We start from the raw sequence: 16,630 nt of genomic DNA, 5'->3' as shown, positions 1-16,630 counted from the left end.
GAAGTATGTAACCTAATAGACATAAAATTGGCAATTTTTATAAAAAACCCTTAAAGTCAAATATCTTGAAAAGAGTTAAGTTTAGGGTAGGGTGTTTCATAGTCATATCAGTCAGAAATGGTGGAAACTACAAGCCCCTAAAGGATCTACGTCGACTTAACCTGTCACCCTGTATAGTATATTCTAGACATATGTGACCACAAGGTATCTAGTAAAATATGTTTTTCATCCAAAACTGAGTGCACACTTGCTTGGGCCTGAAGCATGTAATAGTATTTAGTACATTTTAAAGCGCATTGGACATTTAGCACTATTCCCATTGTAGTTTATTGGGTCTTAGGTGGTTAAGATGTATCAATGCTTTCTATAATAAATCTTCCAAAAACTGCTTACTTCAAGAGTTACTACCTAAAAGCATAATACTCCCAGAATACAAAATCTATAATTTGAAGCTCGGAATTTCAAATTAATTTACAATTCGCAACACATTTACTTATGGAAACACTGGTAGTGTAGAAGTTGACAGTACTAACAAATGAAATATAGTGTCTTTGTCACCAACCACACATGAGGCATACAAACACTGTCCACAACAGTTGCAGTGCCTCTCAGGGTCATATTCCAGAACTGTACTCAATACTCAAGTCAGGACTTGAGTATTGCAGTGAGCACTGAAAATCATACTCAAGTCCTTGCCATTAGGATTGTATTTCCAGTGCTTGAAATCATACTCAAGTCTGCTCAAATCCTGACAGCAATGCTCTCATTACTGCTTCGTGACACAAATAGGAAGGGCGTCAGTACTTCCCTGAACATACTCCTTCAAAAGGAGCTACTGCTAATAATAATCATCAGAAAATTAAACTAGATTTAAATTTTTTTATAAATAGGAATTAAAAATAGGCATGCAATTTCATTTGCAACTAAATATTTGTATTTGCTATTGTAATATTTATTTATTTTATTTTTTATATTTTAGAAAAATTCATAGACAAAATACAAGTATATATTATTTAAAGAGGAGTACTCAAATGCCATTAACGAATTACACATTTTGCAAAGAACATGAAGTGCTTAACGATGATAAAGAGAGATTTGATAATAAAACATTACACAACAGAACTAATGGGATTTTTATTACATAAAAAATATAAGTTCGCATATAAATTGAACATTGAACAAATTATAAGAACAAACACTACTAAAGAAATATACCAATTCCAATTTTTAATGGCTCTATCGATTTATTAGAATGATTCTGCCAATGTCAGGGTTCAAAATGACGGCACGGTTGTTTTATAAAAGCTAGTATTTTTTTCCATCACCAACGTCCTGTTGAAGAAAAAACAAAGAAAAACAAATATACAGCAGTAGGGTATACAGGGCATACAGTTAAATTTAAACCTTTACTGATAAGCTTGACATGCTCTTGACCCTGTACCTACTGCCTAAAAATGGAAAAACAACAACTTCATAAAAATACCTCATGTTTACTCTGTCACTGCCTTTTATGTAACCAATACACGTATGGACAGAGATAGAAATAAGCGCAATATGTACCTCGCTTCAAGAAAATTATACACATAGAGTGGAAAATACCTCCCTCTAAAATCCCAGAAATATTGTATTTTGTTCCATTTTTTTATGTATAAACTAGCAATCGCTTGTGAGTAAAAATATAAACTATTTTGTTTTTGTTACTTTCTTTTTTTCGGTCTGGTATTTCAGAAGGAGGTATTATCCACTACTTATTTATGGCATAGCTACGGAATATAAACTGAATTCTTTTAAACTTTTATTTATTATTATGTTGCATTGTAATAGGTGTAAATTTGCAACAAGGCATTTGCAAAGTAAATAAAGAGTAGTTTATGTGACTATTACATAACGAAAGATAGTAAAATACGAGTGAGGGTGTATGAAAGAAGCCGACTGGCGAGTTTCATAAAATTATCTCACGTGTGTTTTAATGCCTAATTATATACAGTTACATACACTGCTTTATCTACACACATATTATAAGCTCTCTGTAATGTGTTCAGGAACCGCATGTTACGACTGGCGAAATGGCGGCAAATAAAAACTGTTCTCACGCATATCACACAACCGTAGTTTTTATTTTTAATTCATAGACAAACCAGAATCGGTCCCAACTATCATATCGTTCGATATCAAGTAACGTGTGAAATTGTCAAAATTGTTTGCTATTGACATTTCATTTCGAATAAAACTTCATCTCGACTGATATTAGAATTCAGGTCCAATCAAATTGTTTGTTTTTCAGAGATTTTCGAAATTTGAATGTAATAATAACATCGAATTCGATGTTATTTTAAAGCAATAATAATATTTTCACAGATAAGAAATTTGTTCTGACAAAACAGTTCACCTTTATGCTGGTCGTAATTTGCGATTTTTGAACACATTATAGGGAGTTTATGATATGTGTATAGCATTGACCTACCAATAGTGTATAGATAAAAAATAAAATAGTACAAATACAAATATCCTTGATTGCCACAATGACACTTTTTGACATAAATAACATGTTAAACCAAAACATTAACAAACAATAACCGGTACGCCAATTATGTCAGAGGGCAAAATCAACAATCATATTACACATATATATCAAGAAATAACTAACTCTATATGCATTATTTAAAGTTTATAGCAGCAGTAGAGCTCCTTGTGAGAGAGTTCTTGCTAACTTACCAAATTCTGCCGCTAATCAGTAATGTTAGCATTACAGTGTTCCGGTTTTGAAGGGTAATGATGCTGGTGTGTCAACTTATGGCTCGGGCGCAGTGGCAGTACCCCTCAGATCTTTGCGTCTTAAAGCTCTGAGTGGCACTGCAATTGTTATGGACAGGCGTGAGCTCAGGCGCTCGACTTGTTCGTCCCGTCACTTGATGTTATAAAAAAAATTAAATATACTCTGCCTGTACCATTCTGTGATAACAAATATTTTATTGGCTCTATTTTAGGCAATATATGGAGAAGCAGTTACCGATACCCGGGAGACTCTTGCATGGAAAGTATGGAGACCTCTAGACCTCTTGTTAACGCTGCACCCGTTGCACAATTCGGATGTCCAGGGCGTGCACTGTTCCGTCACTTTGCACTTTGAGTGTAGCAATAACTATCCTTATACGTAAGTGACTTTTTAATCCCCAACGCGGACTAGAGGGGAGATACGTTTATAGCCTTTGTCTGTGTAAGTGTATGTCTGTCTAGTGACATCATAGCTTCCAAACAGATATACTGATCTCAATGTGTTTTAGGGAGTGAAACTAGTTTTCTGGATTTAAATCGCGTATATTTGTTTTTAAAACAAACCAAAGTTTCGGGCCCTTTCCCATGGTCACGGTACCTGTAAAATCCGGAAAAATAGTTTCATTTTCTATGTGTTTTTTTAAATTTTATTTGAAGGCTAATTCAATTTGGTTGGTTGGAAGAACAATTGTTCAAAGATAATCGGTTCCTCTCAGTTAGTGTAGGTATCACATAACTGTGATACCTACATGTGATACTTTATAACTAAAGTGAATATTTTATTTCCTTTTTAATTGACTTCAAAAAACATTTTTATGTGTGTATGTTACGCTAATTACTACGGCATTTGTAAACCGATATCGATGATTATTTTTTTGTTGGAAAAAAGGTACCTCAGTATTAGCCTCTTTTAAATTTGGAGTTTATCCGGGTTTGTGTATATATGTAGTTTGGTGTATCCGGGTTCGCGCACTTTCCGGTGACCGATTTCAATAAAACTTGGCAAATACACACATCAAAAGTGTCTAGGGATCAAGTACGTTTAAGAGTATTGCTGCAATTAGGGTTAATTATATTAACTTTTTTGTATCGCTATTGATACTTTTTAGTGAGTTTTAACATTTAAATAAGGAATATTGTTTAAAATTCGATAATAAGAAGAAAATCGATTGTCAATGTGGTTTTGTATAAAAATGAGTTATAGCGTTTTGACAAAATCATTACAATATCTGCATCGGAACCGAAACAATTTACATTATTATGGAGAGACGACATCATTTAACCCGAGAAGTGATGATGCGAGCCGTCGGAATGTTGGAAGCTGGTTCCAGGCAACGTGCTGTGGCTTTCACTCTTAACACTACACAGAGCGTCATAAGTCGCCTCTGGACGCGCTATCGCATGACGGGCAGCGTGGCCGAGCGACATGGAGGACGATCTCGCATCACGACTCGCAGACAGGACCGGTATATCCAAAATACTGCTCGACGGAATCGTACCATGACCGCCATGATGTTGGTTACGAGGCTCCACAGCTCCTCAGGCTTGCTAATAAGCGATCAAACAATCCGAAATCGTTTACGTGAAGTGGGTTTGCGATCCCGAAGGCCGCTCAGAGTTCCACCTATTACACCCTGCAATCGCAGGACCCGTTTACGATGGGCTCGCGAACACAGAAACTGGGAGGAAGAAGACTGGCGCTATGTGTGCTTTTCGGATGAATCCCGCTTCGGTATGAGACCGGATACAAGACGTACTCGAGTTTGGAGAACGTCTGGACGTCATTAACGTTTGAGATATTGTCAGGAAGTTCATCCATATGGTGGGGGAACAATAATGATATGGGCCGGTATTTGGATCGGCGGAAGAACCGATCTCATTTGGATCAGGGGTAACCTCAATGCTCAAGTTTACGCAGAGAGGATTGTTTCAGATGTTATCATCCCGTTGCGAGGCCAGTTGGGTGATTCATTTCAACTAATGCATGACAACGCACGTCCACACACGGCTAGAGTCGTAACACGCATTCTTGCCGAAGCTCGTATCAACGTTCTGCCGTGGCCTGCTCAATCGCCAGACCTCAATCCAATTGAGCACGCATGGGATATGCTTCAAAGAAGAGCTGTGCCGAGTATGCATACCGTACATACTCTACAACAATATTTTGACTTGTTACAAAACACATGGGCGGCCATTCCTCAAAGTGATTTTGATGAACTCATCTTAAGCATGCCAAATCGCTGTAATTGTGTGATTCGTGTTAATGGTGGAAATACAGATTATTAATTTTCTTATCTTTACAATAAAAATGAGCAAAATCATCATTTTCGCCATTTTTTTGTCATTTAATTGACGCCGTTAATTTGAGTTTTTCCCACAATTTGCAAAAACATCAATTTTAGTTTATTTTAATTAAATATAGGGGTAAGCGGTTAAATAAAACATAAGCATTAAGGCCCATTTAGATGGGGAGAGTTTCTCGCACGCTTCGTGACGAAAACTCGTAGGCGATTATCGTAAGCAATAATCGCCATAAGATAATCGTATCATAATGTTTACATTCAGGCAAGAATTAAAATCTTGCCTACGATTATGTCATACGATATTCGTAAGCAACTTAATCGCCTCCTCAACTGTTTACACGGAGAAGTATGTAGTAAGGAGATTCTTGCTTACGAGTTTTCGACTTGTCTAAACACGATCTCGTATGACATTTTTTCAAGTTCATACGATTATCGTACAAATCGGTTCGAACCGTTTTGAGTGCGAGAATTGCCATTCGAGTTCAGTGATTACTGCGGTATGACTATGGATATATCAAAATGACGCAAAAACCATTCAAATTTGAAACTGCTGATAATATTAAGTTCATTGCACTGTACAGAAATATAATTTTGATTTATCATTTTTTTTTTTTAATTTTATAACTACTGACACAAACAAAAACTGACAATTATGATAAATTTATAGGGCGAGTGAGTGCGTGAGTGAGTGCGTGAGTGACTGAGTGAGTGAGTGCGTGCGTGCGTGAGTGCGCACAGGCGTGCGTGCATGCGTGAGTGAGTGGTGAGTGAGTGAGTGGTGAGTGAGTTAGTGGTGAGTGAGTGAGTGAGTGAGTGAGTTAGTGAGTGGTGAGTGAGTGAGTGAGTGGTGAGTGAGTGAGTGGTGAGTGAGTGAGTGAGTGATTGGTGAGTGAGTGAGTGAGTGAGTGAGTGGGTGAGTGAGTGAGTGAGTGAGTGAGTGAGTGAGTAGGGAGTGAGTAGGGAGTGAATGGGGAGTGAGTGAGTGGGGAGTGAGTGAGTGGGGAGTTAGTGAGGAGTGTTTATTGAAAAGTACATTTGCTTGAAAAGTCGTGTCGGCCATCTTGGATTTAGAAATAAATGCTATGTTCGTAATGAGCACCCTCAAATACCTCAAAAACGATACCCAACTTGCCATTATTTGAAAAGTGCGAGCACGACTTTTCCTCCTGGATTTAGAAAGGAGTGCCATATTCGTTACGAGAGCACCCTAAATGCTATATTGCCCACGCTATATTCGACCACAGAGGCACTCACTCACTCACTCACCGTTATTTGAAATTTTTTTTTCGCCCTCGTTCCATTAATTCTTGTCTTAGAAAAGCAGTGATAATCTAAACACCCTCGCGCACTGCACTCGTGGTAGAAACGGCTGACACATACTCGAAATACGATTTTTGCTTTCGAGTTCTGTTTACACGGAGACGTTCAATATTGAAAGGCGAGGAGATTATCGCTCACGTGGACGGTCGATAATCGCGAATGTTTAGACGAGGAAAGTTTTTTATATTCTTTCGATAATCGCATCTACGAGACGAGAAACTCTCTCCATCTAAATGTGCCTTTATTATGATAAATTTATAGGGCGAGTGAGTGCGTGAGTGACTGAGTGAGTGAGTGAGTGCGTGTGTGAGTGCGTGGTAAGTGAGTGAGTGAGTGAGTGGTGAGTGAGTGAGTGGTGAGTGAGTGAGTGAGTGGAGAGTGAGTGAGTGAGTGAGTAGGGAGTGAGTGGGGAGTTAGTGAGGAGTGTTTATTGAAAATTAACATTTACTTGAAAAGTCGTGTCGGCCATCTTGGATTTAGAAATAAATGCTATGTTCGTAATGAGCACCCCCAAATACCTCAAAAACGATACCCAACTTGCCATTATTTGAAAAGTGCGGGCACGACTTTTCATCCTGGATTTAGAAAGGAGTCCCACATTCGTTACGAGAGCACCCTAAATACTATATTGCCCACGCTATATTCGACCACAGAGGCACTCACTCACTCACCGTTTTTGAAATTTTTTTTTTCGACCTCGTTCCATTAATTCTTGTCTTAGAAAAGCTGTGATAATCAAAACACCCTCGCGCACTGCACTCGTGGTAGAAACGGCTGGCACAGAAACTCGAAATACGATTTTTGCTTTCGAGTTCTGTTTACACGGAGACGTTCAATATTCAAAGGCGAGGAGATTATCGCTCACGTGGACGGTCGATAATCGCGAATGTTTAGACGAGGAAACTTTTTTATATTCTTTCGATAATCGCATCTTCAAGATGAGAAACTCTCTCCATCTAAATGGGCCTTTAAAGTAAGAAGTCGTCCTGGAAGACTGGATTTGGTAAATATTGCTTAAATAATTTTTATTTCAAAAATATTCACTTGATCCCTAGACACTTTTGATGTGTGTAGTTGTAATTTCACAAACTTTTAAGGAAGAGGAGGAGTTATCGCGTAACATAGATACCAAAAAAACCAGTCGAATTGAGCACCACCTCCTTTTTTTTAAAGTCGGTTAAAAACGAACATGAGAAAAAACGCTAAGCTTTAAAAATTTCAATTAGGTAATTGCGCACGTTAGCGCGTGCAGGCTTTCCCGCGTGCAATCCTGTACGCCCCTGATCACGCGCATTAGATTGACTGTATAAAGGAGGGTAACAGCTGACGGATGGTGACTTTATAGAACTTTTTGTAATACATTATTTTGTTTCTGGGGTTTTTAATTTTTATTTAATATGTTATTAAATAGTAAGTATTAAAATTAATTCTGCTATTTAATAAACCTGTATTATATTCATTTTATTTCTAGAACATTCCTCAATGTAATATGTTATTATTGCAAAGTACATTTGCTATAAAAATCGGTTTTTAATTGCTGGTCTTTGTACCTGCCTACCTATATATGTATACAAACCTTTTTTTACTGTTTTCAGGCCGCCAACAATCTCTATAAACAAAATACACGGGTTGTCCGTTGAGAACGGTGCAAAACTTCTGGCTGAATTGGACAAATTGGCGTCTGAGCTTTGTGGAGAAGTGATGATATTCCAACTAGCTACTCACGCACAGGTATTACTGTTAAGTATAACGTTTATATATCGAGTTCTTAGGTTTTCGCGATTGTTACACATAGGAAATAAAACTATTTTTCCGGATTTAAATCGCGTATATTTGTTTTTTCAAACAAACCGACGTTTCGGGCCCTTTACAGGTCCCTAAATATAACGTTTATATTTAGTGTTTTTAATTAGTAATCGATAGTTTAGACTACACTACCACGGTTGCAGAGTTGCTATGTTAGCAAAATCGTTGTGAACAGAAATAGACAATGGTTTTTTTCCTTAAAAGATGTGGCCAAAGACCTCTCTAAATTATGTTTGTAATTACTATCATCATATTGTAATAATAGTAATACAGCGCAGTTAGAATGTGTGTTAGAATCTCGCGATGTTCTCGAGTTGCACAACTATGAGTCATTCGTTAAAGAATTGAAGCGTCCGCTCGGGTTCATTTTGATTATTTAAAATATTTTTCTGTTACAATTATTAATACAAAGATCGAATACTCAGAAAAAATCCTTCGATCCTGCCGGATTTGGAACGGATGTCTTCTAGCATGCCGTGCTAGACGCTACCAACTAAGCCACGGAACGCACCAGCGGACCTCACGAATTTTTCTATGTGCTTGCGTCGTATCTTTGTATTTGGTTTTTCAACGACTTTTTAGCCGTAGCGCCATCTATGAGAAATCTATGATATTTCATCACCCAGTTAGATATATTTATAAACTAGTGACCTCTCCATTGGCAGTTATGATTCGTTAGGTACATATCCTTCATGTTACGCACATTGTAGTACCCTTTGAGTATTTTATAAGTCTTTATGAGATCACCTTCGTTATTCCAAAGTAGTCAATTTTAGTTTTTTGAGAATTTCTATTAAATCCTAATTTAAGAGGTAATTTGTTGTCTGGTGTATTGTTATTGTCGTCGATTCCACACGACACCAGATTGCGCCACACGTCGCCGACAAGTGCAATACGTGTGGATTAGTTATTTAGTTTATTTTATTGTTATATTATATTGTATGTATGTTAGTCCTTGAAGTATATATTATATGGGTCATGTGGCCTAAAATAAATGTCTAAATAAATAAATAATATAAATTATTATTATTGAATAAAATGCAAAATATTATGTCCATCTGATGGGCATGAGTCACGTCTAAGAATGGTTTATTTAACCCATACTCTTCTACACTTGATTAATGCGGGTTGAGACTTTACAAGCTGTCCAAGGCCTGTGAACCTTCAACAATCGGGTTCTATCACAATGTTTTATTTCGTCATTAGCGACGGGTATAGCCAATAAACATATACCATTATATTTTTAGCAATTTCTACACGACCACAATAAACCTACATTGTCGTTCTACGATGAGATGGTGAATCAAAAGAATGAACAGGAAAAACTAAAGCAGCTGGACAAACAGGTTAAAGAAAATGAAGAGGTATGTTACTTGTATACTTTTTAACCGACTTTTAAAAAGGACGAGGCTTCGAATGTATGTTTTTTTGTATGTATGTCAACTGCGACATTTGTGAACAGATTTTGACGATTCTTTTTTTTGTTGAAAAGAGGGTACCTCAGTAGTGGTCCCTTTTAAATGTTTACTATGAAATATGTTTACTTTTATATCTTTCTTTATTTGCATTTATGTATCTCGTGAGTTTGGGTGTAATTTGTGGTTGTCTGTGTGCGTCACAGGGTTTCGCTAGAGACTTATTTGAAGCTATCCTTCTGTTTCAGCGTCAGAAAATTAAAGATGAGGTTCAAAAACGGCAAGAGATCTTGCAAAAGGCGGGCAGGCAGAAAGTGCATCGGTCGAGTTGCAGCCAGGAGAACAGCAGCGAGGGGCAGGGAGATACTCCAGAACTTGTTTAGTAAGTTAACATTTTCAATGCCCCAGATTGAGACGGTTAATCGAGCTAAAAATCGTTTTAAATAATTTACAAATTTAAACGTTGCTTATCGGAAATCCATATTAATAAAAATGGAAGAACTAAATGATTTTGTGATGAATATTTTTCATGCAATTTTCCACTCTCTCCGCATGTAATAATGCATAAATAAATAAATAACGCACGCGCTCATAGCCCCGCACTAGGGAAAACCCTGTATTGCGGGAGCCGAGTGGACACACACATAGACAACCACAATTTACACCCAAACCCACGTGAGAAATAAATGTAGGCCATACAAATATGTCTCCCGGCCCCAAAATCGAACCCGGGACCTCTGTGTGGCAGTCTAGAATGGTAACCAGAGTTATCGCGTAATATATATACCAAAAAAAGATGAATTGAGAACCTCCTCCTTTTTTGAAGTCGGTTAATAATACACTAGTGCAGTATTTTCACAAAAATATATGATTATATTTTTTAATTTGTAATTAGCAATGTCACATGTTATTTAATTCACTGTTTTACTTCTTACTTTTAAATCACACCTATTTAATTTACATTTTGTAACTATGGGTGCGTTCCTGTAATATACTTGTTATTACTATTAAGTAAGATCTTAATATAGAATAGAATAGAATAGAATACATTTATTACATAACACCACAACACAATAATAAACAGTAAACAATTAAAAGTGAAAAAAAAAAATTAAAATAAAACAGAACTAAATTAAAACTAAAACAAACTAAATTAAAACAAACAGAAAATGAATAACAAAAAAGAAAACTGAATAAAATTAATTAAAAATAAAATCTTGGCAATAAATAATTATGCGACCACAAAGCTGGTCAACACTTTTGCTGTACTAAGTAGATGTTATGTGTGCGGCTGTGGCGTATGTCATAGGATCCACTCAGCTAATGTCACCGCCGGGACAAGGCTGTGACGCTGATTTTCAGTGGACCCTAAATATCGATCTTAGGGCCGTATTCCAGAACACTACTCAATGCTCAAGTCAGGATTTGAGCAGACTTGAGCATGATTTCAAGCACTGGAAATACGACCCTAATTGCAAAGACTTGAGTATGATTTCTAGTGCTTTGAATCATACTCAAGTCCTTAGTATGGATGCATGGATGTGGTAAGACGAACATTGGGTAATGTACATTTCAATATGAAGCTTTTTAAACTGCATTTAACACAATGAATCTGAATTTCAGTTATGCAGACGATAGAGTGTCTCCGGCAAAGAAAGTCGTACGTGCCCGCAAAGAAGTACCTTGCACGTGCAACAGCAAAGGCGCTCAAGTCCTAAGAGTGACACAGAGGAACAATAAGAAAGTTTATATTGGCAATTGTTTAGGTAAATTGTTTATCTACACACAAAATTCATAATAGTAGTTTATGTGACTGTTACATAATGAAAGGCATTAAAATACGAGTGTGGGCTTATGAAACGAGTCGACAAGCGAGTTTCATAAAAACATCACACGAGTGTTTTAATGCCTAATTATGTACAGTTACATACACTGCTTTATCTACACACATATTATAAGCTCTCTGTGATGTATATGTGTATAGATATAGATAAGATATATATGTATAGATAAAGCAGTGTATGTAACTGTACATAATTAGGCATTGAAACACTCGTGTGATGTTTTTTTAAACATTCCATGGTTACTAAAATACATGAAATCCACCAATATCTTTAAATGCCTATTGAGTAAATAACTAATCTTAGTTAAGTCCTATAAAGAAAGAAATAGCCACTCATACTTGAAACACTCGTGTGATGTTCTTTTAAACATTCCATGGTTACTAAAATACATGAAATCCACCAATATCTTTAAATGCCTATTGAGTAAATAACTAATCTTAGTTAAGTCCTATAAAGAAAGAAATAGCCACTCATACTAACGTTTTGCATTCAACTAAGTGACCTGAATAGTTTTCTATGTAAAGGCAACACGACGTTGAAAGGGTAAGCCTGATGTCCAAAATATATCAAATATTAAATGCTTGTGGTCTCATATAAGGCCGATTGCATGTGGGCAAAAAGCCAAACAAAAAAAAATTAAATTACCAATGTTAGAATATAATGTCAAGGGACAATATGATTGTAACTAATATAAACAATAATAGTATATATAGAACGAAATTAGCCTACAAAACATAATCAAAATGCAGCGAAGTAAAATAAAAAATGTAATACAATTTCTTAGAAAAAGTATAGTGCTCATTCACTACAATAAAAATTCATACCAATCGCCTTTAACCGAATCGAATGGTGTTGACAATAAGATCTTGTTTTATGGGCTCTGTGACGTCATTCTAGCCCAAAACAATACACATTATGAACGCAAAATTGTGCACAAAATTGTTTCTCTTTTTTTATTAATTTATATTATTGGTGTAGGTGTCTATTATTTTATTTTATATTATTTATTGTTACAACAAACTGTATTTTGACTTCTACAGGGCACTCATCAAATGGCTCCACAACTTACCTAGCGATAGATGACGAAACAGGCGAGCGCATGATCGCCAAAAAATGGTCGCTGAACCCCGCTACAGACTTCCAAACTCGCAACCGGCAACTAACAGCTTTACATCAAGATTTCAAAGCAATATGTCGGTTAAAACATACCTCCTTAGTGCCTTATATAGCTATGGAAACGTGTAAAGAACCTACGAAGCGTACAGTGAAACAGAGTGTATATATATTCAGAGATTTCATTCTAGGCACGTCAGTTAAATTTTTGAAAAACAAATTCTTTAAATTCAGTGATAAGTACGAAGTTTTGAAGTTTGTTAGGCATTTGGGTCTCGGTGTTTTTAGTGCGCTACACGAACTACACAGTGTCAGTGTACAACATCGGGATGTGAGAAGCGAAAATGTGTTTTTGGACCATTGTGGTGTCGTCAAGTTGGTTGGTGTGGCTTTGGACTCTCGATTGAGTGAGATGTTCGAAGAAGACAGTTATTGTGATAGGTAAGTTTTGTTTTTTATTTAATAATAATAATAATAATAATAAATTTTATTTCCTTCACACACAATTTCAACCATATTAAACATTCTTAAGTAATAAAACATTTGTTGTCTGTGAAGGCTGGAGCCTAAACTAGGATACCCTGTGCTATAGGTCTCCAGGCCTCCGCATACGGATAAAGTATCAAAAAAACAATATTGACTGCGTCACGAATGATTGCTATGAGAGAAAGTTACTCAAAATTAGGTTTATACAAATAAAAAAATTATAAATATAAATAAAATTGAAGACTAGAGGGCAAGAATTTTGTTGTGTGTGTGTGAGAGTGTGTGTTGTGTGTGTGTGTGAGTGTGTGAGTGAGAGTGTGTGTTTGTGTGTGTGGGAATTAACTATAATGGAACATGAAGGAGGTTTTCGGTTTCCTCATATGACAAAGTCAATAGCTTTTTAGTGACCACATTCTTACATTCAAACTTGTAATACAATACAAGAACAGATAACATATTACAAAAAATAATACTTAAAACTATATCATATGTATATCGATTTCTTAGGTTTTCGCGATTGTTACACATAGGAAATGAAACTATTTTTCCGAGTTTAAATCGCGTATTATTTGTTTTTTCAAACAAAACCGTGACCATGGGACCTGTAAACGGCCCGAAACGTCGGTTTGTTGTGGAAAAATAGTTTCATTTCCTATATATCATATGTATTTAATATCTGACAATAATTGTACACATCATTTACATTAGGTAATTATTACATACAGTCAGTAAAATACCTGACTACACAACCTACAGGGCAGCGCTCCACTGGGGGTAGCACCTTTCCATTATGAACTTCATACAACCCGTCTGTTTATAGCCAGGAAGGCTGGTTGCAGGATAAAAAAAGGAAAAAAAAATTATTACATGTGTCTGGTAATCAATGAATAATGGCTGCGTGAGTCTTCCAAGGATCTGATCTACTACTGTACACTATTTCTAAAGAAATGGGTTTGTTTACCTTAAAAGGCATCCTCAAAAAACTCAGTGGATTTAGGTCCGGTGAACGCAGAGGTATGGCACAGATCACTGCTTTGTTGAAAAAAAGTGAAAAAGAAAAACTACGTTGAGAAATAAATGAAAAAAGGGCAATAGTCATATTATTTACTACCTATCTAAGGACACTGTTACAGCAGATATTAAACTACCAAAAAACCGAACACTATAATTTATCTGCTATTGTGGTATAAAATTTAAAAAAAAAGGTAAAAATTGATTTTAAAGAAAAAATAATCAACTTACGTACAACTTCGAATATACTAGTGTATTGTATATTTAACAGTAATAGAATTTCAGGCTTGTGCATTTATTATTGGACACCAACTTTTTTGCTTAGAGGACAGTGTTGTTTTAAAAGACCTAATGATGCTTTTTTTTGGAATACCACGTGACGGGACGAACTACGCCTGGTAGTAAGCCACAAGCCTGCCCATACTTAGAGCTTCAAATCACAAAGAGGGGGTACCGCCACTGCGCAAGTCACCCTGAGGCATAAGTTGACAAGTCTCATGTGGCTGTAAGGTGGCAGTACTTTTACTAATATTACTATTGTACGATTGATACATCCTGTATAGTTGTCTATTTTTAACCGATGTTAACGCATAACGCCATCATGCAGCAGCGCGATCTCGGACCACGGCGGGATGAGGCGAGCGGCGCGAGGGGAAATCAAGGGTCATTCGGCGACATATCTTGCTACAATACGCATTGTTTTTTTTTTAATTTTTAAAATAAATACATTTCAGTCAAAGAAATGAAAATAATTCATTGAGGATTTCATTATAATACCCAAAACACCTGCCTGGCTGCCTACGGACAAGCATCGATAACCGACTTAAAAAAAGAGGAGGTTCTCATTTCGACTGTAATATTTTTTGTTTGTTTATATGTTATGCGATCTGAGAACCGATTTTGATGATTCTTGTTTTTTTGTTGGAAAGAGGGTATACTTGTCGAAATATTATTATATCATATCGCTTCATCTTTAGAATACAATAGAACAAAAGGTTGAACCGTCTCGGTAACCCACGTGTCATCTGTATAGTGCAAACAACTACTTTAAATACCATTACGCATTGCCATTTAATTCTAAAATGGATAATCTTTATGCGTAAATAACTTGTTGAATTAGTAAGAAAGGCGGTCCGTATTTTACGAAGTGCCTACTGTTAAAAAAATACGACTGTTGAGTAAAGAAATAATTGAAAACTAGAATTCAGAAAAAGCATTTAGGGCACCCGTGACTGGTACGATAGACTAAGATCGTTAAACCCGTGTACGCTTTGAGTAAAAGAATGATTAATGGTTATTACCCTGTTGTAATAGAAAAGATAAGCCGTTCCAAGAGATAACATTCATTGGTACAAATAATATTTCTTCAACTATACCTCGTTCTGTTCCCATTTAAATTTGGGGGATTTAAATACTAGGGGATGAATCCGATTTCGCTCACTTTCCGGTAATCACGTAATTGTAATTCCAAGAACATTTGATGTCAGTTTTTTTATATAAAAAAGTTATTATAAAATATCATGTGGGCCAGTTGGTTCAATAAATGTCTACAGGCGATAAAGGGCGGCTCTTTTGCAGATGCACTTTTAAAGAATAGTTTTTTTATTTGTAAAAATAACCCTATCACTAAACATTGGTGCCCAATTACCCAGTTATCCTTATAAACTTGTCGGTAGGCAGACCAAAGCCCAAGACATATACGCAGCGGCGCAGATGCTGCTCTCTATCATCAACCAGGAGGGCCCAATACAGGAAATATCAATGGAACTGCCTGGATCAGCAAGGGACTTCTTTTCCAGGTATTAATTTATTTATTTTACCTATAAGCACGATGGCGACCCGACCGATACATCTATGGGTCATCTTGAAATCTTAATGACATCACAGCCTACGTGCACTTAGGCTGCCTTTCCACCAGAGATGTGCGACGTAGCGAGGCTGTGTGCGAGGATAAAATCCACCAATAGGATTAATTCGTTTCCCAAGCCTCTCTTAACGCAGCTCCGGTGGAGAAGGGTTAGCGGAGCCTAAGTTTTTGTACATACAAAATAGCAAGTGATGTGTGCGAGGAATGCGGGCGAGGAATGTGTGCAAAACGGAGTAGGAAACTAGAGCTACTGAAAGTATGACTACCTGACACTGACACTTCGTCAACGCTCACCCCAACACACCGTACCCCGCACGCGCATAGCTGAAAAGAGTCCGTAACGCATCCTCGCACCGTCTAACTACCTCGCACATCTCTGGTGGAAAGGCAGCTTTAATGCCCGGACGTTGGAGCTGTTTTGCTAGTACTGGCTTTCATTTTAAGTAACAATAGGCAATCGATTAACAATCAGAAAAAAATGTAAAACGTTAGAAATTGTATAATTAACCTACTTTAAAAAAAGGAGGAGGTTCTCAATTCGACTGTTCTTATTAGTATGTATGTTACGCGATAACTTGGCATAATTTGTGAACCGATTCTGTTAATTATTTTGTTGTTGGAAAGAGGACCTCACTATTATTATTATTAATAATAATAATAATAAAGAACTTTATTTATCTACATTTACAA

General features: G+C 36.5%; 1 protein-coding gene across 1 annotated transcript in view; it reads left to right on the top strand.

The window, feature by feature from the left end:
• LOC113240280 (eIF-2-alpha kinase GCN2) overlaps window positions 1-16,630 on the top strand; it is a 66,363-nt gene that overhangs the window by 16,026 nt on the left and 33,707 nt on the right. Inside the window, exons 2-8 of the mRNA XM_026477540.1 lie at window positions 2,988-3,154; window positions 7,994-8,129; window positions 9,452-9,568; window positions 9,868-10,001; window positions 11,243-11,385; window positions 12,504-13,017; window positions 15,750-15,872. Of these exons, the coding sequence (XP_026333325.1) occupies window positions 2,988-3,154; window positions 7,994-8,129; window positions 9,452-9,568; window positions 9,868-10,001; window positions 11,243-11,385; window positions 12,504-13,017; window positions 15,750-15,872 (1,334 nt within the window). The remainder of the gene's footprint in view (window positions 1-2,987; window positions 3,155-7,993; window positions 8,130-9,451; window positions 9,569-9,867; window positions 10,002-11,242; window positions 11,386-12,503; window positions 13,018-15,749; window positions 15,873-16,630) is intronic.

This window comes from Hyposmocoma kahamanoa, unplaced genomic scaffold (assembly GCF_003589595.1).
Source record: "Hyposmocoma kahamanoa isolate Upper Pololo Valley unplaced genomic scaffold, ASM358959v1 129, whole genome shotgun sequence".
Taxonomy (NCBI): Eukaryota; Metazoa; Arthropoda; class Insecta; order Lepidoptera; family Cosmopterigidae; genus Hyposmocoma; species Hyposmocoma kahamanoa.
The sequence above is the reverse complement of the archived record's forward strand: the minus strand, read 5'-3'. Positions and strand labels throughout refer to the sequence as shown.